This window comes from Xiphophorus couchianus, chromosome 12 (genome assembly GCF_001444195.1).
Source record: "Xiphophorus couchianus chromosome 12, X_couchianus-1.0, whole genome shotgun sequence".
In the NCBI taxonomy this organism is placed as follows: domain Eukaryota; kingdom Metazoa; phylum Chordata; class Actinopteri; order Cyprinodontiformes; family Poeciliidae; genus Xiphophorus; species Xiphophorus couchianus.
Genome location: NC_040239.1, coordinates 27,242,626 through 27,264,833, shown reverse-complemented (window position 1 = coordinate 27,264,833; position 22,208 = coordinate 27,242,626). Strand labels below are relative to the sequence as shown.

The 22,208-nt window shown below is 39.9% G+C and overlaps 1 protein-coding gene across 3 annotated transcripts; it reads right to left on the bottom strand.

Moving 5' to 3' along the window:
- Window positions 1-62: 62 nt before the first annotated feature.
- On the bottom strand, window positions 63-22,208 carry golga3 (golgin A3). 3 transcript variants are annotated; one of them, XM_028033116.1, is made up of 24 exons: window positions 21,959-22,207; window positions 20,080-20,366; window positions 16,894-17,160; window positions 15,136-15,248; window positions 13,782-14,494; window positions 13,601-13,709; window positions 11,682-11,988; window positions 11,289-11,491; window positions 11,056-11,193; window positions 10,175-10,336; window positions 9,716-10,084; window positions 9,553-9,630; window positions 7,869-8,132; window positions 7,661-7,755; window positions 7,233-7,449; window positions 6,955-7,098; window positions 6,662-6,859; window positions 6,414-6,530; window positions 5,162-5,301; window positions 4,931-5,063; window positions 4,583-4,705; window positions 3,573-3,737; window positions 3,305-3,474; window positions 63-1,800 (listed from the first exon to the last, which is right to left on the bottom strand). In XM_028033116.1, the coding sequence occupies exons 2-24, from the start codon at window positions 20,198-20,200 to the stop codon at window positions 1,611-1,613; spliced, it is 4,536 nt and encodes a 1,511-aa protein (XP_027888917.1). In that variant the 5' UTR covers window positions 20,201-20,366; window positions 21,959-22,207; the 3' UTR covers window positions 63-1,610. The 3 variants fall into 3 exon arrangements, with proteins under 3 accessions (XP_027888917.1, XP_027888919.1, XP_027888918.1); XM_028033118.1 differs by having other exon boundaries at window positions 17,020-17,160; XM_028033117.1 differs by having other exon boundaries at window positions 1,611-1,800; window positions 3,305-3,471; window positions 21,959-22,208.

The following is a 22,208-nucleotide window of genomic DNA, read 5'->3' as shown; positions in this document are numbered from 1 at the left end:
AACGTTGAATTGTAAGGGACAATACCTAAAAACCACACCGAGAAGGACGACAGGAGATGGAATATGAATAGTGCAATTTTCTTTATCATGAATGCGATGACATTTTCCAAAACAAACATTTCATCGGGAACAATTCCAGTCTTTGGGGGAGAAAAAAAAAGAACAAAACAGCCAGAGTAAGTATACAGACATCCCAAAATAAATGTATAGTGTAGTCTGAGTACATTTGTTATTAATACCCCGAACGGGCATTTATTTAATATTGGTGTCCCTTTTATAGTTTACAAGAATACAGTAGCATAGGACTAATAATTACAATCCAGGAGCAAAAGGGCTGCAGCACAACTGCATGCAGAAAGAAACAATCCATCACAACCCTAACATTGAAATCCTGGTTGATTTGTCATTAGATCTCTTTTTGCATTTCGATATCAGGTTTTTTAAAATTGTTATTCCATCATAAAGCTGATCACTTAATATAACAAAAAGGACACATATTTATATATTAACCTCTGAAAAACAGTGAACCTTCCCATAACCCCAGGAACAGAGTTCACCAATATCACTTGGTGAATCCAAGTTTAGTTTTTTTTGTAAATACAGTAAGTACCAAATGTAACAATCAAAAATAAACAAGCAATAGTACCTGCTGTTAGTAGATGTAACTTTTCATTTCATTTTAACAGCTTATTTTGTCAGTTCATTCTTGAACATCTAGTGTGCAATATCTCTTCATGTGTTTTACTTACAATAAACTGCTCTTCAGTAAGGATTAGTTCACCTGTACAATAACATCTCATTTTGCACACACGCTGACCAGAAAAGACACTCATTCCAAACAACTTTGTCCTGTACAGCATTTTTAACATTGCTTAAGGCTTTTTTTGCATACGAATTACTGCAGTTCATGTTAGACTAACATAACAGAAATATTTTTACAGGTTGGAAATAAAAGTTGATATGATTACCTGACAAACACTGCATTTTAACAGGAGGCAATCCAAAAAAAAAAAAAAAGTCTGAGCGCCAACTGTACATGACGTCTACCTTTACGAATAGGAGTGATAACAGTTTCATTACAAACCGAAGTCGGTATTAGCAAAACAGCAGATGGGAAACGTCACAAGAAAACAGGCACGAATATATGGAAGAACAGGATGTAGTTTCTGTCAGAAGCGCTTCTTAAAATCACGATTCATCGCTGAGCAGCATCGACGCCACTGATTTTGCAAGGAGGGAGGGAGGACTTATTGGAATCTAGTGGAGAAAACTAGCTAATTTGTAAGGGACAGGATTCATCTTTATGCCATTTCTGAAACTTTTACAGGGGGGGATCCTCATAAGGAAATTATTTTCAAACATTCTAATTTCTTAAGTCTTAATAAATAAATGTGACAAATGCATAACATAAATTTAACCCATAAAATAAACACAAAAAAATAAAGCTGTGGTATAGAAAGTATCACTCTGCAAAAGCACTTGAGTGCTGAAGGGAGGAATGCCAAATGTTGGCAGCAATTTCTTTTTAGAGAAAGCGAGTATGGGGGCTCAAAAGTGCCTTTGTGGATAATACCCCCCTGTCCCGCTTCCTCTGAGAAAGGGCTGTGTAGTTATGATTGCTGCTGTTCTGCTTCGTTATTGTTTTCCACAACACGTTTTGCCGCACTTGGCGAGTTGGAGGTATTGTTGTCAAATCCCAGCTGAGCCAGTTCCTCTTCTGCGTTTGTCCACGAGTTCATTGATTCATTTACAGTCACTGTGTGTTCCTCCATCTGCTTCTGGAGGCTGTCCATCTCCTCCCTAAGAGCAAAAAGGAAAAGGTTTTTTAATCCCAAAGTGCCATGTGACAACAGCTAATACAGTGCCTTGGAAATCTATCTATATCTCTTGAACTTTTCCACATTTCACCATGTTACAGCCACTAAATTTGCATTTTATTGGAATTTCATGTGATAGAATATAATAAATCCACAGTAATGAAAAGGTAATACAGGGTTTCTGTAATTCTGTGTAATTCACAAACGCGAATTTAATGCTTTTTAAGACAAGTATGAAGGAAAGTTAACACCTGTATCACAACAGAAATGGTCAAAAGAAAATTGCATATTTTATGTTGTAAAACATACAATTTTTACAAGTAGTAGTACCAAGTTTGGTTGTTTTTTTTTTGCGCAGAACGCGTGTAAACCCTGCATGGGCTGGAAACAGAAGGGAGCCCGTGGCAAAGACGAACGTAGTCCAGTCAACTGGCGGTGACAGAGGCAAAAAAGTTAGCCAGCTAGCTAGCAAGGGCCTATTAGTAGCTAGTTAGCGCTGGCCTCAAACACTGGAATGAAGGTGTCTGCATGCATCTCAAATATTTGCTCGACAGAAAATTCCCGCAAGAAAAATAAACTGGAATAAACAGTCCTGTCACGAGAAAATGTAAGACCTCAGATTAACGTACACAAGGATAATTGGGATTGTTTTAGTACACTTTAATGCCTCAATTTTACATACAAGAATATAAGACTTCATAAGACTTTTTAAAGCTGTGTGGACACCCTTGTAGTAAATGATTTTCAATATCTTTGTTAAGCTAAGAGAAATAATGGAAGAAAACTGAAATGCATGGTTAGCCCTGCCCTGATTTGATACTTTGTACCTGATTTGATGCATGTTATTTTTTATTTCATCTTTACTTATACAGGTTCTCTCATTGAGATCCAAGATCTCATTTACAAGAGAGACTTGTTTTGATAAAACAATAATGTTGCTGTAATTCCCACTGTAGGTTGTTCGGGGTATGTATACAGTACTTTCCCACACCTACTCTATAGTTTACACCGCTTTTTCTTTACTAAATGGTTTTACGCTCAGTGAAATTGGATGGAGAGTAGCTCTGAACATCAATTTTTCAGAAGCATTTAAGTCTGGATTTTGTCATTAGTCATTTCACCACATCCATTTCCTCTCTGCTTGTCTAAACATTGTTAGTTTTAGTTACATTAGGGTCTCATTTGATCATCCACGTTTGATATGTTCCCCATATAGATTTTAGCAAACATGATCTCCTGTGACTTTCCTCCAGCAACTGCTTTCTTCTTGCCATTTTTACATAAAACAGACAGATTTGTGGACTGCCTAACAGATAGTTGTCCTGTAAAAAAAATCTTCTCCCTCACAGCTATAGAGCTGTGAATCTCTGTAGCTCATCCAGAATTACTTCCTCTCTAACCATTACGTCGAGTTTTGTGTTGGTACAACATAAAATCCCAATAAATCACATCGAAGTTTGCCGATTACTTTCAGCTCACTCGCTTACTTTAGTTGTCGTAGACAGTTGTGCAGGTTGTTCAGAGGTTCCTTGTTTACGGAAGTTGACGGTTTCAGTAATTCATCGAGCAGCGAGGCGGGCACCGGGCAGTCTGGGATCTTAACTGGGGTTACTGGGTTTGATGGGTTCCCGTCACTCTTCAGCTCCATCCGCTGCTGCTGCAACGACGACATCATCACAGGGACACGTTTAGTCACATCAGCTCTCAACTCTTACAACTCTCAACTCGTATAAAGGGAGCTGAAAGATGTCTTACCTTCCTGAGACGAGTCTGTTTGAGGTCTTGTTTGAGCTGCTGGTTCTGCAGCAGGACGGTCTTCATGCTGTTTCTCAACTCGCCCACTTTGGCCTGAAGCATGAACTTGCCCTTCCTGGTGCTGCTCAGCTCTTCCTGGACAGTGTCCAGCTCCACCTTTATGTTCTGAAACAAGACAGCTGTACTTAAATTTAAATAACAAAAAGAGCAGAAACCAGGGCATCCTGCCAAACGAACAGGTAGCTTTGTTCAAAGCAATTCCACGATTTAAACATTCGTTAAACTATTCCATATAGTTTTGTGTGCATACTTTAGAACGGTCTTTCTCAAACCGTGATCCGCAAGGTACTGTATATAAACGAGCGTTAATTTACAGCGACGTAACCTCAAAGTACGACGCGAAATTAGCTTATCAAAGGCTTTTGTTTAAAAATAATAATGGATAATAATAGTCATAGATAAGAATAGTTTCTCGGGATGCGTTGCGCAACTTTTGTTTTTATTACACTATTACGGTACATAGCATGCCACCAGCACTGCGCCCCACCGCTGACTAACTGCATCTTAATACCTAAAATGAAATTATTATGTATGTCGGGCTTTCTTCGCGCCGAAAGAAGGTTTTTGTTTCTGCCAAAGCAACTTGAGTCTATTTTTCTTTTATTATGCTTCTAAATTACAAATAGCCCTAAAATGTTATTAACACATACAACACTTGTAATAAAGAACTATTTCATTTTTGAATTGCTTGTGTTCTTTAACCATTGGAAAGCTTAGAATCCACACTTTCAGAATCAAAGCGGCCTGAGTAAACTTGTTCCTGGCCAGTCACATTTACAAAGCAGCACCACCTTTCTCATTCGTGAGTAAAGAGACTAATATTTTCATTTCAGTTTGTGTTTATTAAGATGTTGCTATTGCGCGGAGGTGGAATTTCTAGGTGGTCCGTGATGTTTGTTAAATGGGATGAGATTGAGAAACACAGCTTTAGAAACAAAGTGGAGGCTTGCCTGCAGGGCGATCTGTAAGTTGTCCAGCTCTCTGTAGTGGCTTTGCTCCATCATCTCCAGCTGCTGCTTCTGTGCTTCAATCTCCCTCTGCCTCTGCTCCACCTCCCACTTCAGGTCCTCAACCTGAATCAGCAGAAAATATTAGGCATCCATGCAACTCGAAGATATTTGATCTACGACGAGTGATGGGTCAGAAAGAAAAAAAAAAGAACTGCATCAGTCTTCATAAAACTGAAAGGCTGCACATCCAAAGTGCCTCGGCTACAAAAGGAACTGCAGAAGAAAAGCATCAACAGGAATATTGTGGCTTTTCTGTGATTTAGGTATAAGCTTTGGGGGAGTTTATACCTCCTGGTTGGTGAGGGGCTGCTTAGCGAGTTCCTCATCGAGTTGTTTTCGCAGGATCTGGAGCTGGGAATGAGCCTCAGCGAGCTCCTGCTGGAACCTGGAAACATCCTGAGCGTGCTGGTCGTCCTGAGCCCTGCGGAGCGCGACACATTCCACATGGATTATGCACGCGACTATAGATTAAAACATGCATTTTCTATTTCTGCAGTCGTCAGGGCAACGTGCACGTACTGTAGTTTCTGAGCTTCGCTCTGCAGAGCTTTCACCAGGTCCTCTTTGGCCTGCAGGTCCTTCTTGATCTCCGACAGCTCAAGCATGGCCGCCCTGTAGTGCCTCCTGTTATGGGCTGCCTCTGCCTTTGCTGCTGCCACCTAGAGGACGCATCATAGAATTACAACCTGAAAAGAGCAACGTTTTACAGAATCTCCAAGTTCTAACCCAGAATTAAAGAACGCAACAAATATGTATAATAAACATTTTTTATTAGAAATTATATATTAGTTTCTAACTATGCTATGAGATATAATTGTATCTGTATTCTTTACAATGGTCAAGCTGAATTGCATAAAATTTTGTTATTGCATGTAGATCTCTTCATTGGTGCCTTTCTTGTTATATTTTGCATGAAATCTGTAAAGATACAAACTTTTCTCCTGCATTTGCACCTTTCATAATTAGCTGCAGCTCCCAATTATTTCTATTTTTAGAATCTGTCTCATATAAAACATGCTCATTATGTATGATATCAGGGGAACATGTAATTGCACTATTATTGCAATGTAAATATATTGATTATAATTAACTCACATTTTTTTGACTCGTAACCTTTCTTCCTTTAATCACAATGTTGCCAAAAACTTAAATATAAACACTGAGGGCAACAAATGTCCATTAAGCAGGCCAAAGCATTGTGTACATGCATATTCAATGTGCCTGTATATGCATATTCAGTATAATATCTAAACACATATTATAGCCGAAAAATGTATTTTCATTGTCATAATACTCATATTGGTACTGCAATATGAATATTGCGATTTGTTATATTGTGCAACTCTTATTCAAAGTTCCTCTTTAGTTTTAAATCAATCGTTACTCCAATTTATTCAAAGTTGATTACTTTGAATAAAAGTAATCAACTTTTAATAATATATTCACCTATTCAGCTAAAATTAAAGATTATAAACATCCGTAAATGCAACACGTTTCTTTTTTTTTTTTTTTTTTTGAAAAAGCATTGGTATTTTCTCTACTCCAGCCAATTATTTTAAAAAACAACAGTTTTATTTTAAAATCATTTAAATGGTACATTTGGAAAAGAAAGTGTTAGAAGACCATCTAAATTTAGATACCAATCATGCAAAAGTTGAATTCCTTTCATGGAAGTGTAATGAATTAAAATCTTAAGGAATTTGGTCCCTGCTATGCTACAGTGTGATTTTTAACCACTTCCATTCACACTTCACCTTGCTATTCTTCATACCTGTTCCTTCAAGTCTTTCACTTTGGTTTTCTCTTTCTCCAGAGCAAGCTGTAAAGTCTCAACCAACTGCTTCATTTGTTGGTCCTCTTCTTCTTTTCTCTTAAGAACAGCTTGGACCTAAAGAGAAACGGTAAGAAAAAATGTAGCCAACTCCTCACATCTGTTTTTTTTTCTATTTCGACATTTCAGGCATACCATAGAGAAGCTTGTTGCCTAACCTGAGTTGCAAACGTAATTAATTTTTTCACCTGCAAGTTTAGCTGGACGAGATCCGCCTCCCTCTTTGCTAAGGCAGATTCCAAAATGTTAGCGTGCTCCCGCAGTGCATTATGGGACTGTGACAAACCAGCGAGTTTCCCTTTTTCATGCTCCAGCTCGAGCGCCAACTTCTTGTTGGCGTCTTCCAATTTCCGGATCCTCTTCTTGAAACAGCGCGACTCCTGGAGCTGTAGGGGGAAAAAAACGACCCAGAACATGAACTCTGAGAAATTCTGAAAGATCAAAATAAAAAAAGCTTTTTTTTAATTATTATTATTTTAACCTCATCCTCCAGCTCCAGAACCTTCTCCTGGTAATCCTCCAGCTCCGTGGAGGTGAGAGTGATCACTTCCTGTAACTCCTTTTCCAACATGGTCTTGCTCTTTGTGACAGTCTGCAGTTCGGCTTGCAGAGCCTCAATTTTTTCCTGAATAAAATATATAATTTTAACAGTTTTTAGCCACTTAATCAGATTTTTCTGCCAGAAAAAAAAGAAGATTCAAAGTTTCAGCTGTGTATAAAATATTCACTTAAAGATTTTTAAAGCTCCGTCAACTTCACCTGTAAGGCCTGGCTGTTTCTGCCATCCAACAGCTGGGCGCGGAGCTTGGCTAGCTCTGCCTCCGCCGTCTCCTTGTCGGTCAGAGCCTCTTGGAGCCTTCTGCTCAGGATGCCCACGGCGTTCTCGTAGGCTTTGTGTTTGGCTTTCATCTCCTTCTGAGCGCTGGTCAGATCCGTTCCCAGCCTCTTCATGCGCACCTTCTGCTCCGAGATGGCCCTGTTTCGACACACTCAGCAGTTAAAACGAGGCCGGCTCGGAACATAAAGGGCAGGCTTCTTCACACACAGGCACAACTCGGATGTGTTAATCCTCAGTCAAAATCGACACTGTACGAGAACCGTGTTGTTTGTGTTTCTGAGATGTATATAAATCATCTGTGTTGGATTGTTTCTAACTGCTGAAATCTCCAAAGCAGAACATGACTCACTTTTTGGCTTCCGCCTCCATCTGCTCCACCTGTTTCCTCAAGCTCTCATTCTCTTGAGTCGCGGCGGTGAGCTGGCTCTGATCGAACTGCAGGGACTGAGTAAGGAGGGGACAGAAGATATTTTTCCTTCACAGCAAAATATACTTTGAATAAACTGAAAATTTCCTTAAAAAAACAAACAAAAAAACCCAGATTTAAACAACAGTACCTGAATTTGGGTTTCAAGCTGATCCCTTTCCGTCTGAATGGCCTGCAGATGGGCCTCCATGTTGTTCATCTGCTCCTGGACTCTGGCCACCTCAGTTTGCAAGCGGGCCTGCTCCAGCTCGGCCTTTTGCTTCTCGCCCTGGGCGCTCAGCAGCTCCTGCTTCAGGTCCTTCACTTCAGCCAGCAGGCGCTTCTTGGTGGACTTCAGCTCGCTGATGAGCTGGTCCTTGGAGATGGCGTCCCGACGGTACGCTTCCACCATCACCTGTCCATTCAGCAACATTGATTTTTTTTTACTTTTGTTTTGTTTTAGTCTGATTAAATGTTCAGAAAGAACTTTTTTAAAGAGATGTCTTGCTTATATTTGCTTTGAGCGACAACGCTGTTTTAATCCTACTTCATCATTTGGGAACTCGGGTCAGATGTTAAGATAACACTGTGAGTAAAAGAAATGTAACCTTATTTTCTTCATCGTCTGAATTAAATAATAATAATAATAAACTTTAAAGGTCAAAAACAGTTTTCTCCTTACTGACTATTAGGAAATGTAGTAAACCTGCATTAGGAACTTTAGCATGTCTAGATAGTAACAATTGGCAAGGCACAATATAAATTAAAAGACACAGTTATGTGCAATGTATGGGTATTTAAAAAAAACCAACTTTAAATAGGTAAATATAACTTAATAAAAAATAACAAATGAGACAAAAATTCAACTAATTTTTCCCACTGTGGGACAATAAATATTTCTATTCTATCAACTACCCAAAGTGTACAAAACTCATTGGCTAATTAAACACACCTATTCACCCGTGGGCTGTGTAATTAGTGTCAAACAATAAAAAAAAAGATATATATGTATATATTGTGGTTGTGAAGTAACAAAAAGAAATATTTATTAGCTTTTTGTTCTTTTCAGCAGAAAGCACATTTGACAACTTCATGCTTTTGCTGCCGCTCTCACACGGATACGTTGAACCGAACACAAACCGCATTTTGCACAAAACCCGTCGCCGTCTAACTGCTTTCATAGATTTGATGAAGACGAGCGCTGACGCTTCGACAAAAGGCTCCAACTTTTAAAGATGCGGTAAATTGAACTTTTTTTTTGTTGCTCTGTCAATCAGTTCCACCCTCTGCGTGACAGCCTGTCGGAGCGATAAAGCAGCCGTTGCTCCGTGCAGCGCGGCACGTCAACCAGCACTTCAGGCATTCGTCAGAGAAGCTGACTGCCGTTTGGCATCCTCCCACAACACCGTCACCAGCTGGGACATCCATCCATCCATTTTCTGTTCACCCTTGTCCCTAATGGGGTCGGGAGGGTTGCTGGTGCCTATCTCCAGCTACGTTCCGGGCGAGAGGCGGGGTACACCCTGGACAGGTCGCCAGTCTGTCGCAGGGCAACACAGAGACATACAGGACAAACAACCATTCACACACACACTCACACCTAGGGAGAATTTAGAGAAACCAATTGACCTGACAGTCATGTTTTTGGACTGTGGGAGGAAGCCGGAGTACCCGGAGAGAACCCACGCATGCACAGGGAGAACATGCAAACTCCATGCAGAAAGACCACCAGCTGGGACATTCAGGACAAATTTCTACATTTACGTCCTGTCTTCAGATTTTAACAATAAAGACGACAAGAAAAAAAAAAAGAATAAAAGAAGAAGATGCATTACCTTTTGTTGCTGGAACTGCTCCTTTAATTTCTGCGCTTGTTTCTTCAGAGAATTATTCTCTTGTTGCAGAGATTCAATCTACACATTTTGAAACATTTTTAAATAAGTGATCCTCAAGAAAGTGTTCAAGCTACGACAAACCCTTTCCACTCTTGTCTTCTACCTGACTGGCTTTGATTTGGACTTCTTGTCTGAGCTGGTCCAGGACGTCCGAGGCCACCAGGACGTCCTCGCCCAGCCGCTCGGCCCCCTCGTCCAGCTGGCTCTTATCGGCCTTGGCGGCCTGCAGCGCCACCTCCAGGACGATCTTCTCGTTCTGGAGGAACTGGATGGTGTCGTCCTTGGCGGCGCTCTCCGTCTGCAGCTCGGCCAGCTGGGCCTCCAGCTCCTGGTACCTGGCCTCCAGCTGGTTGATGGACTGCTCTTTGGTTTGTAGCGTCTCCTGAGTCGTTGTCAGCTGGCGCATCAGCTCCAGATGTTCTTTCTGAAGCGACTGCAGCTGCAAGTCCTTTTGGGAAAGTGTCAACTTGACCTATCGCGGAATAAATGAAAGACGTATGTCAGAGGAGGTCACAAAGTTTACCGCCCCAGTCAGCTTTTCTCTAGTTTTTGCAGAAACTACCTGCTCCAGTTCCCTCTCCAGTGCCGTGGCTGTGTTAGCCAGCTTTATCAGGCGCTCTCGCTCTTCCTCAAACTCCTCCAGTTTGTGCTGCAGGTCGTCTTCCACCATGGTTTTTGCGTCCTGGATCTGCTTGTAGGCGGCCTCTTGAGTCAGCATGTCGGCCTGCATCACAGATGAAAAAATTCAAACAATGAACCCGGCGGCTTTTTAGTTTAGGTTTTTATTTCCAAGTACTTTTCAAGCAATTGCAAAGTAAGTTTTCAAACTTTTCCCACACTGCACTTTGGAGATTAAAACTGAACTAAAAAAAAAGACAGTTTCAATTACTAGTGTTTATTACCGGTACTGTTATTAATAATGTCTTAGAAAGTATTCTAAGTTCTACAGCTGGGACAAGGATAACTAAAATACACCAAAATGTTATGTTTTACAATTTTTCTCTCAACACAGATGACAAAACTAATTTAACAAAAAGAAAAAAAAACTATTTTAATAACATTTAATGTGTAAAATACAATAGATCAATAAATCACTGACACACTAAGAATAAGAAATAGTGTGTGTGGATTTTATTAGGTGTATGAAAATATCTAGTTTCAACTGTAAATGTTTTCCGTGTTCGAATGTTTGGTATCATATATCGGATTTACTTATTACGATTTTTATTACTGTTTTTCTGTTTGTTTGTTTTGTAAGAATCCCCTGGAAAATGAGATGATGAATCTCTAGGTGTTCTAGTTAAAACAAATAAAAATAAAATCAAACATTAGATTGCATTTCTTATAAAACTGTGCAATTTGAATATCAAGCACATTCCACATCTGATTGAAAGTCAAGCATTTCCAAGGATTTCAAGCACTCATATGAACCCCTGATTATACCTCAATGCTTTGCAGCTGCACAGCGATGCGCTCCTTCTCTTTAATGGAGCGGTGTTGGGTCTCGGTCAGCTGATGGGAAAGTGTCACGTTCTCCAGCTTCAGGTGTTCCATGGCGCCAACCTGAGTCATCTGCCCCGCCTTCAAGAGACAGGTTGATGTGAAAAGCAACCCGTCTCAACTGCAACGTCCCGCCGACGCGTTGCTAGTTCACTGCCACCGCGGCTGATTCCTACCTGCATGTTGGCCATTTCGCTTTGCAGTCGCACCCTGGCCTCCTGGGCCAGCGCCAGCTGCTGCTGGTACCACTGCCTGACCTGCTGCAGCGAGTCGATCTCAGCCTGGGAGGTCTTCAGTCGGCTCTGGAGGGTGCTGCGCTCCAGCTGGACCTGCTGCAGCTGACCCTGGAGGCCCGACATCTGCTGACGCAAGTCATGAACTGCAAAAAATAATGACAGTTGACAAAAAAAAAAAAAAAGTTTTCTAATCGTGCTTATCTCTACAGGTCCAGGGTTTCCTCAAGGATAGATTTTTATATTTAGATTTTTTTTTTTTACTTCATTCTTAAGGTGTGGTGGCACAACAATCAATTATATGTAAAGGAAACCCTTCTGTCTCTGTTAAGTCACCTGTGTTGTCCCTTGAAGTCATCGTGTTCTGCAGCTCCTCCACCTTCGCCATCAGCCGGTTGTATTGGTCTTCAGAAACTTTCAGGTCGTTGCTTAGAGAGGTCAAACTGGCGTTCTTGCTCTCCAAACTGCCCTGGAGCTCCACCATGGCCTTCTCTAGCTGTCTGCAGTTTTGGCGCAGCGTGCCGACTTCTGAGCTGAGAGCACTTTGCCTCTCCTGGCTGATCTGAGCCTCTTCTCTCTTGGCCTGCAGCTGAGCATTCACTGTTGCAAGCTGGGCCTGGAGCTCTGTCTTCTCTTTGAGAGCCTAGAGGGAACAGGAAGTAGTAAGAGAACTTCAGCCAAGTGTTCCAGGAGTTTCCTGAGTAGCAATAGTTTATGGGTGGTATGATTGTATATATTCATTTGTGTTGCATCTGTGGCTTTCCAATACACTTGTAATATTCTTGCTTTTTTGATGACATTTAAAGATGTTTACATATTTAGTTCTTGGCTTGTGATTTGTCTCGCTTTTGTCCACTCCGTACCGGGGGGAAATGATCTCAACCGTCAACATTAAAAATTCTTCTGGTTCTATTTCCACAATAACTAAGTAATACCAGCTTGCGTCGACCACAGCACTATCTCAGGCAAAAAAATGAAATAAAATCATTATGCATCAAAAAACCCACGGAAGGCTACTTTCAGTTTCAGTGAGAGATTTAAAATGAAGTCAGACGAAGCAGAGGTGTGTATACCTATTGAGAAAAAAATTTACTTTTTGTGACATGTAGAGAGATATAATTCATTCAGGCTGCGACAAAATGAGTAAGCGAAAGACTTTGAGGAGATAACAGGAAGGCTTTACACGATACATTACGGTTGTTTTATATTTTCGAGAAAAAAACTGGATTTGGAAACACCACAGAGTACTAGGACTAGGCTAAGAAAAAAATAATTAAATTACCAGAATAAAGTTGTAATTTTACAAGAATAAAGTCATTATAGTATGAGAATAAAGTCTCACGACAATTAAGTCAAACATAATACGAGAATAATCTCTTAATATAAAAAAAGTAACAGTAATACTAGAAAAAGTCGTAATAATACAAGAATAATCTCATAATATCACCAGATTAAAGTCAGAATATTAAGAAAAGGAAGTAGTAATTATATGAGAACTCATACACAAAAATATAATACATAATAAAATGAGGAATGTTGAGCATCTTGTGAAGTTAAACTTTGGTATTTGGTTTTACAAACCGGAAATACAGTTTTAAACGTTGTAAATAGTCTGGTCTCAAAATACACAAACACATTATGTACAATTTTGAAAGACATGTCCTATTCAGTTGCACATTCCTTGGATCAGGGATGTGCAATTATTATTTCCAAAAATTGCAGTTTGATTAAGCTATGTTCTTATCTTTAATGTACAGCATGCTTTTCTTCATTTTGTTAATTTGCTTTTATAGATCTTTAATACCTTTTTATCTTTGCTGTTAAACCTGAATTTCTCTACCATATGACAATAAAAGGATATTTCTATTCTATTCTGTATGATTTTTAAAAATCTCTAAATTAATTTTGTCCGAACTATTTAAAGTCTACTTTATTGTCAATTGATTAAGCACTAAACAAGGGAGAAACAAGGAATCAAAATTACATTCCTGACTAAAAACTAAAAGACCTCACATACAAATAAATAAGAACAAATGGTAATAAAAAAAGTTTCCCATAAACCATAAAAGACACATTATATTAAAAAATTCTCATAAACCGCTTAGTATTTTAAAAACACAAACTCTTATATAGTTAACATCTTAGATGGGATTCAGCTTCCTCTCTGCCTTTCTCCCAAGATATCTAAACTGTTGATTTAATTAATAAATATTTTATGTGAAAGGAGCAACAAAATGACCTTAGTGGCTTATTACCTGACTGGCTTCAGATGACAAGGATTCCAGTTGCCCCTCGAGCCTCGTTTTCTCTTTTAGCACCTGGAGCATCTCATCGTGACCCATCACTGAACTCTCCAAAGAAACGCTGCAATTTAAAAATGCAGAAGAGTTAGCAAAAGTAAAAAAAAAGAAGAAAGGATAACACAATATTCAATACCTGCTGGAGAAACTGTCCCTCCGGCTGCGCGACTCTCCCGTTCCCTCCCTCTCCATCTCCAGCAGGTGCTGCTCGTCGCTCGCCGCCTGCAGCACCTCCTGCAGCGACGGGAACTGACCCATGGCCTCGGGGGCGATCTCCCTCCCCTCCACTGTGTACGGCCCTTGTTGCCGTTCCACGGCGGCCGAGAGCATCCCGTAGGTTCCCCTCGTGGACACGCTGCTGTAGGAGGAGCTGTCGCTGTCGTTGCCGTCGTTGCCAGGCTTCGCTCCGGCTTCGCTGCCGTCCATCTCCGAGCTGTTGTCGTTGAGCTGGAGCGAAGTGCTGGCCTTCGAGTCCGTCTCGCATACGCTGCTCTCTGACAGCATGCTGACTTCTGACAGCGTGGACACGGAGCTGATGGAGGACCGGCTGACATCTGCTGTGGTCATGCCCCCGCCTCCAGCGCCGCCGCCTCCCCCTCCGCCGTCGCTCTCAGGAGACTTGTAGTCAGCTAAGGAATGAATCTTACTGGGTCGTGGAGATCTGGATTTCTTCTCCTTGCTGGGAGGAATTCCAAGGCTGCCCAGTTTGGGGCCACGTGGAACACTGGTCCGGAGGAAAGAATACTCCTTGGTCATGGCAACAGTATTAGCGCGCGGTAGCGCCTCAGGATGGAGCATTAGTTCAGGATCTAGAGTACTGAAGGGCCGGCTTTTAGGGGTACGATGAGCCTGGGAAGAGGAAAGAGTCATAAAAACTATCAATAACTATACCCGTCACAATAAGCAATAAATCAATTAATCGCATGATACATTAAAACAAGCTCAATAATTTCCACTTGCATCATTTATCGTTTTTTTCTCTCTCTCTCTTTCTACCAAAAACTGACAAAAGTTTTCCGTCTGGTGTTTTGGTCTCAACGAGCCCCTTATTTTGAAGGACAATTTTGTTTACATACATTTGTTTTTTTTCTGTATTTTTGTTTAATTTTTCTTAATATTTAAAATGTCTTTCAGTTCCAGTGCACCCGACTGCCTTCAGAGTCACCCAACTAGGCAATGAGCTGTTCTGTGTGAAATTTAATCCCAGCTTTAATCCAGCTGAATGAGTGAATAAACAGCAGCATGAAGGCAGAGGAGAACAACAAATGGATTAGAGCACAGGTGGTAAAAAAAAAAAAAAAAAGAAAAAAAAGAGGAATCATTTTCCTTTGGTTGAACTCGTAAGATCCAAATTGGGGCAATAATTTGATTTATATCGAGTTTTAGCAGAGGCTCTGCTCGAGCGTGGCTCATTTTAAGAGCAAACTTGGATTCACCAAAGATGACATAAGTATGGAAATAAAAGCAAAGCAGTGGCAGCACTCACTCACCCTCTCCTTTTGCCGCTGAACCCTGTACTGTTTGAGTTGCTCTTCCAGACGCCGGCGAGCTTCCAGGCGAATCTTTTCCTCGTTTTCCATCTCTAGGCGTGGTTTCTGGTTGGCTGCAGTGAGAGAAAGTAGGCCAAACTGAAGACTCTTCCTCCTTAATGGGTAAAGTTTCCCGGAAGGCCACTTAGAAAAGCAAGTAATTAAAAAAAAAAAAGGATCTACACAACATTCCTATGGAATAGTAGAGATTTGTACAGGGTTTCTACACTTTTCAAAATTTTTCTGGCAGTTTTTTTTATTTATTTATGTGCAACTTCAAATACTAAGAGTGCACCGATTGCAGTTTTCTGGCCGATCACCAATCTTTAAAAATCGTGGCCTGTTGATTCCAATTCTTAACTTTTTTTTAAATAACTGTCCGGTATAAAATCAAAATATACAGATTTGTCGCTTTTTGGGGCTTTTAAGGGGAAAAAAGTCAGTGGAGGTGTCTGAAAAGTCACTAAAAATAAAAGTGACTAAAAGTCCCTTTTTGCCAACTAGAAGTTGGCAAAAAAGTTGCTAAATTGGCAACTGTGCGGTTACTTTTTTTTCCTTTTAGTAAGTCTTCTCTTACGGCAGAGAAAAAGGGAACACTGGCTGTTTTCAGACCTTCGTGAAGGCAGATAAGATCAGCTTCTAATGCAACTATCACCCATCACCCAAAATTAAGAAAATTAGGGCCGATCAATTAGCGCACTCCTAACAATAATGTGTTGTAAACTGAAAGTACCGAACAAGTAGCAGCATTTATGGAAGTATATTGTTCTTTTCAGCATTTCTTATGAGTTGATATTCTTATAAACATCTTCTTCAATACACGATCATATTCATTTTACAAAGCTAGGTTTACAACTAGCGTAAAATAAAGAAAGCTATTTAAACTTTAGGACTGCACAGTCGAGTTATGAGAATATCCTAACATCCACAATCATAAACTAAGTTGGATTCGTTGGGTCTTTCCCAATGTTTACTAAAGGTAATATATTAAGGTAGTATAAAAAATAGCTAATTTTCCGAGCAAATTCAAGCTTCATTTATTTTTTTTAGTCTTTTAGAGAAGCTAACATACAGAATTAACTCTGTAAATATGGTTTTCTAGAGGTGCCCAATATCTGAACAATGCGGTTTCGATCACAATTTCAACATGTTCAATTTTAAAATGGCCTGAATACAATTTTTGCAATTCCTATAATAATATAAAAAAATATAATCACACAGTGCAGTTCTGTGTTCTTGCATTCCCATTGAGACATGGAAAAAAAAAAACAAGACAGTGTAGGAACCCTGCATGTCGCACATTAAGCAGATTCATGCCGTAATGATGCTGTTATTTTCCAGTTAGAAGTTAATAAGGAGCAAAACTAAATAAGCCTTTTCATGCGTACAAACAGCATTTATCATAACAAAAAAACCCAAAAAACATCACCAAACTGAAACATCACCAAAGAAAAGTTAACATAACACAGGGATTAGTTCCAAAACAGCCATTAGCCCACACGATGTTCCAAATGAAGCACCCACACCAAAAACTGATCAAGATATCCGTCAACTCCAGATTAGAAATGCAGAAAAACAACACTTATAAAGAGACTTCCAATGAAACCTTCTCACAAGTGAAAAATCACAGCATTCCACAGCAAAAAGGGATTAAAAATAGAGAAAGGGACAGAAAGGGGCATTCACTCCTGATATTTTGTTGCTTTGTTTTTTGCTTACACAGTTCAGTCTCCTGCATAGGCATACTGAGTTTGAGGGACTGCAAAGCGTCACCCTTGTGAACCTTGACCTCAGCACTAGAGCCCTCAGCCTTCTCTACCGTCATGGGTGGATAAGCAGCCACACCTGGGGAGGACTCTTGGCTCAGCGGGTTGATGGGAGAGCTGCTGCTCTGCGGAGGGGATCCGTTTGGAAGGGTGCCTCCGGCGGCACCGAGGCCGTCTGCCGGTCCGTTCCCGTTTGGCAGCGCGTCTGAAGAGAGAGGACCTGAAAAAGATGGGAATGGAAAACGTCATAGTGCTTTCAGGTGATTTTTGAACTGTTGGGAGCATTACGTTTCTATGGCGATTTAACGCTTCAGAGAAAACTGCAAAGATGCAGAAACACAGAGTTCCTATAAAATCCGTGCTAAAGCCCACTTGTTTACAGCTGCTTTTAATTAGTAGTAAGTGAAACATTGATCAACACATTTGATTTGTATTTCCTTAATGATTTGGATGATGGTATTTGACTAAATGTAATGTATATTGCACATTTCAAAATTGGTTACTGTATTGTTTTTATGGCACTTTGAACTGCCTTATTGCTGAAATGTGCTGTACTAATAAACTTCACAAATCTATAGAAAGAAGTTTGTTATTTTATATACAACCTCCCCCCTTCGTCTAATTTGTTTTTCTTATTTGGTGATTTAAGACAACTTGCAGTTTCTCTAAACACCTTCTGCTTCCCAGTTATTTATGATCTTGCGCTGCTGAAACAGTCACCAGTTTTCTGCTAAACAATCCTCTCTTCGCCAAGCTTTCCGTCCTGTTCATTGGATTCATTTTTTTCTCCCACGTCTCATCACTTGTACCGTTATTGTCTGGAGCGTTTAGCTGTGACATCTTGCACAACAACTCTTCCCCCACCGATTCCCTCTAAATATGCCACAGCAGACATTTCTTTGGAGAATGGGAGGCGTCTACGAGCCTTGTGGATAATATTCGAGCACATATAGGCGTTTTTCGCTTCATTTGTGAACATAACTTGAAAATTCCTTCCTCTACAGAAGGTGAAACGTAGCCATGAACCAGCTGTAGCAGATGCGATTGTCCTGGCAAACCGGCTGATCAGCTTTGTCAAGCAACTATGTTGTGATTTTAAAGCAACACTTGGTTGCTAAAACCTCCCTGCGGCTGCCTTTACTTTTGCACAACTGCGTATTGTTCAAGTAACTATTTGCTTCACCATTAGTAGCAGTTACATCATAAACAAACCCTGGCTTATGGATGGTAAGAGGTTGTCGCAATATTAACAGACACATATGTCATTTGTTGCTTTCAGAGATTCTTAGGATTTATTTATTTTTATTATCTGCTAAGCAGTAGACCATTTAAACTGATCAAACCCACAAGGTATTGTGACAGCCAAGATATCCGCAGGTTTGAGCAATCCAAATGTAAAACTTAAGACATTTTTAATGCCAGCTGGAATGAAAATGATCGGGAATGATTGGGGGATCTTCCTGGCCGGTACGGGCTGGCAACAGAAGTGAGGCAGTGGTAAAAATGGACGTCGCCTGGTCAGAAATTTGCACTTATCCAGGATGGACACAAACACAGAGAGAAAAACTAGCTGCCAGGGTTATTATCTATGACAAGTTGCAGCTAGCTACCGACTGCCTCGAGTTACAAAACATAATGAAGACGTCTGTGTGTGAGTCTCAAACTTTTACCTGACAGAAAGTCATGTAAGAAAAAAAAACACTATATGGAAGATTGAACATTCCTGTCATGAAATAATTTTAAGACTTGTGATTAGTGTAAATAAGACCAACTTAAATTTCTTTTAAAAAATAAATTTAAGGCATTTTAAGGGCTTGACTTTAGATGGAGAATTTAAGACTTTTAAAGCCTTTTAAAGCATGTCTGACCTATGTTTTTAAAGTAACAAAGCTTTTAGTCACTATCAAATCATAAAATAAAAAAATATAGACTTTTTTAAAAATATCGCTATTAATCTGTGCACATCACTTGGCATCCACAGAAGAAATTGGTACATACATAGTAATTGCAATATCAGTGAGTGCAATATTAATTTCTCAAAGGACATTTGGAATACACTGGCAGTTGGATGAAGCGTCGCTGACGTCAACGTCCAGAACTGACACATTACATTACAGCAACCAAAGAATGGTAGAAATACACATGAGAAAAGTGTTGGAAAAATGGGGATTTATTACAACTTGCCATATTTGCCAATACTGCTGCTCTTCCTAGTATTATAGAGTTTACACACGATTTCAAATGGTGTATTGACTTGGGGAATGAGTGGATGCCCAAAGCATACGCACTAGTTGGAGATATTGATGCCCGCATCAATGTGCATTTTAAATATTTAAAAAATATATGTCAATAAAACTTCAAAATATATTCACTACCACCAAAGCTGTGTGTGAAACAGGGTTTTTGCAATATTTTCTTGGGTTTCCAGAGGTCTACAGAGTAATACACCAAATCGCTATGACACGTCGTCTCTGCTCCTCAGCATTAAAGTTAAATTATCCATTAAATGATGACAAACTTTGAGCTGAAGGTTCCTTAAATGTAAATGCTATTGGCATTAAAAAGCCAAAATCAAAAACAAAGGTTGCAAAAAATACAGCTTGTCGTGTGTAAAGCTGTTTATGTTTTTTTACTGTATTTTTCCCCCCTACTGTTTACAAACCAAAGACTAAAACACAGTTATTTTTTTCCCCCTCCTAAAGCTTGCTATGCGCAGAACACAAACATAGCTGATGATTAATGAGACCTCCGTTTAGTTGTTTAGCATGTTAGTTCAAAGAGCTGTGAGACATGGAGCAGTAAGAAGCTCAGTCTTTGGTGGTAATCACCAAAAACGGGCCAGACCTGCCAAAAGACTAAACTGTGGAGAAACAAACTAGCAGTAATATGCATAGAGAAAAGGACATTTGCAGAACAAAGTGCAGAGGTGAAACTGAACAAAGTATGTGTGATACTATGGAGGAATGAAGAGGAGGCCCAAGGGATTTAGTACCCGTTTCTTCGTAACTGCTCCAGTTACCCAGTGACCTTCTTTACGTCACTGACACGCAGTGTAGGGTGGAGGCTAACGTTAACGCACACCATTCATTCAAAACCACACAATTTAAATAATCCTCATCCGTACAGAATGAGCACTCACCGTTAAGAAGCTTGTTTGTCTTTTGGATGCTCTCCAGCCCTTTTTTGAGTGTGTTGACTTCCACAGTGGAGTCCCCCTCTTCCTCACATCTTATTACTTGGTCTTCCCTACTGGCCTCCATCTCAACAGCCTCCGATTTACCACCACGATCCACTTCCACCGAGAAGAGCAGCAGTCACGGCGCAGCAGGCGCTTTATTGCAAATGACGTCTTATTTAAAGCATTTTCTGGGGACGGAGGCTCCCCAGGAACGTGTCTGAGCCAAGGAACACTTTACTGTCTGATGACTGAGGAGAGAAAAGGATGACAATTAATACATCAGTTATCTTGCAGCTTCTCACCAGTGTCCGCTTGTGTTATGTAACAGCACAGCGTACTTTAAATATAAGCCAGAGTCAAGCACTGTAACAAGCTGCTACAAGAGTTAAGTAGATTGAGAACCCCTTAAAATAAACTTAAATTGTAAACAGGGCTGTCTTGTCTAGTCGAAATATAAATAGTTTTATCATTTTTTTGACTTTACCTTTTACATTTCTGACACCTATAAACAAACTTCAGAAATTAAAGAAATTACCAAGCCAACCAACTCTATTTTACTGTCACATCCAACTGTGTGTAAATGATGCTGATGTCTGAATAAATAAGAAATATTCAAGACAAACTCATACATAACACAAATAAATACAACTCGTTTCTAGGTTACATGAAAATGTTACGGTCTCTGTTATTACAATAAAAGTAAGTAGCCTACTCTTTGTTTATGATGCAATTCAATCTTTTCACATTTGGCATGAATAGTGGTCATGAAAACATAATGAATTTTTTTTTTTAACAAGGCAAGTGTCACTTCATGCGTATACTACAACATTTGGTTACATTTTACTTTATGATATGAAATTTATAACAAAGTTTATTCTAGAAGCACAGAAAAAATTAATCTGCTTTTAGTTTTTGGAGGAAACAAATTGTCATGAGACCGTCATACTGCAAGTCTTCAGATTCGTTTCAAGACTGACTGCTACAAGAGATCCTTTCTTTCGTAGAGCATCACCGTCCACAATGACTTTTTGAAGATACTTGGGTGATATGAGTTACAACAACATTTAATTTCCTTTTGAGATAAATAAAGTATTTTTGAACTGAATTACAAAAACAACAGGTGCAATAGGGGGGGGGAAATCACGTAAATATCAGCGGCTTTGTATTCGAGCCCCTCCTCAAAATTGTAAAATAGTTTGCTCAATTGTTTCGGGAAATTTGAACCAGGGTCCATGAATGAACCAGAACAATCGATCAGCACGCATTTGCAATAAATGCAAAACTCAGTGGAAATAAGCAGTGACGTTCTGCCAGTTACTGGGCAAATATTTAACCTTTGAACTGAGGAGCACTGTCACCGTAGAATCACCCAAACCTCCTTTGTGTTTTGCATCATGTTATTTAGTGTAGACTATGACAACCTTTGACTTGGAGGCTAATTTGCCTACTGTACAGCAGACAGGTTACGTACTGCAGGTCAGGTGTAGAGGCGGTCAGTGGAACGATTCAAACCCATAACTGATAAACAGAATCCAGATGTTTCGTAAAGATTGGTTAGCTCGGTTATTTTGGCTCACCCACACTAGCCAGAAGCAGATGACAGACCAGGCAGTATGTGGCTAAAGCTGGTTAGCATGCTAACAAAACAGCTAGGTGTGTACCCAAAGGGAAGCTAACGCTGCTAAGTTGCTAGCAACAAAAATTAACGACGCCACCTGAAAGGCGTTTTCTGGAAAATTATAAGAAGGCAAACCAATTACCCAACATCACGTAAGTATATTACCGCACCAAAGTGCAAATGATAAGATGACAAATTCCCTAAAGGACAATAAAAACTCACCCTTTCGGTGAGCTTCGCCGTTTACTACGTGGCTGTTTAGTTTCCGTTCCTTTACCCGTCCGACGAGAAACAGACAACGACTCTGCGAAAAAGAAAAAGAAATCAAGCTGTCCTCTTAGAGAGTTTACTGTATGATATATAAATTATTCGGATGTTATCCTTCAGATGCTAATAACACTGGTATATTAATTACACGAATCATAACATGGAGAGAACACAGTTTCTAGTGTCGTATGTGGTCAAATGTATA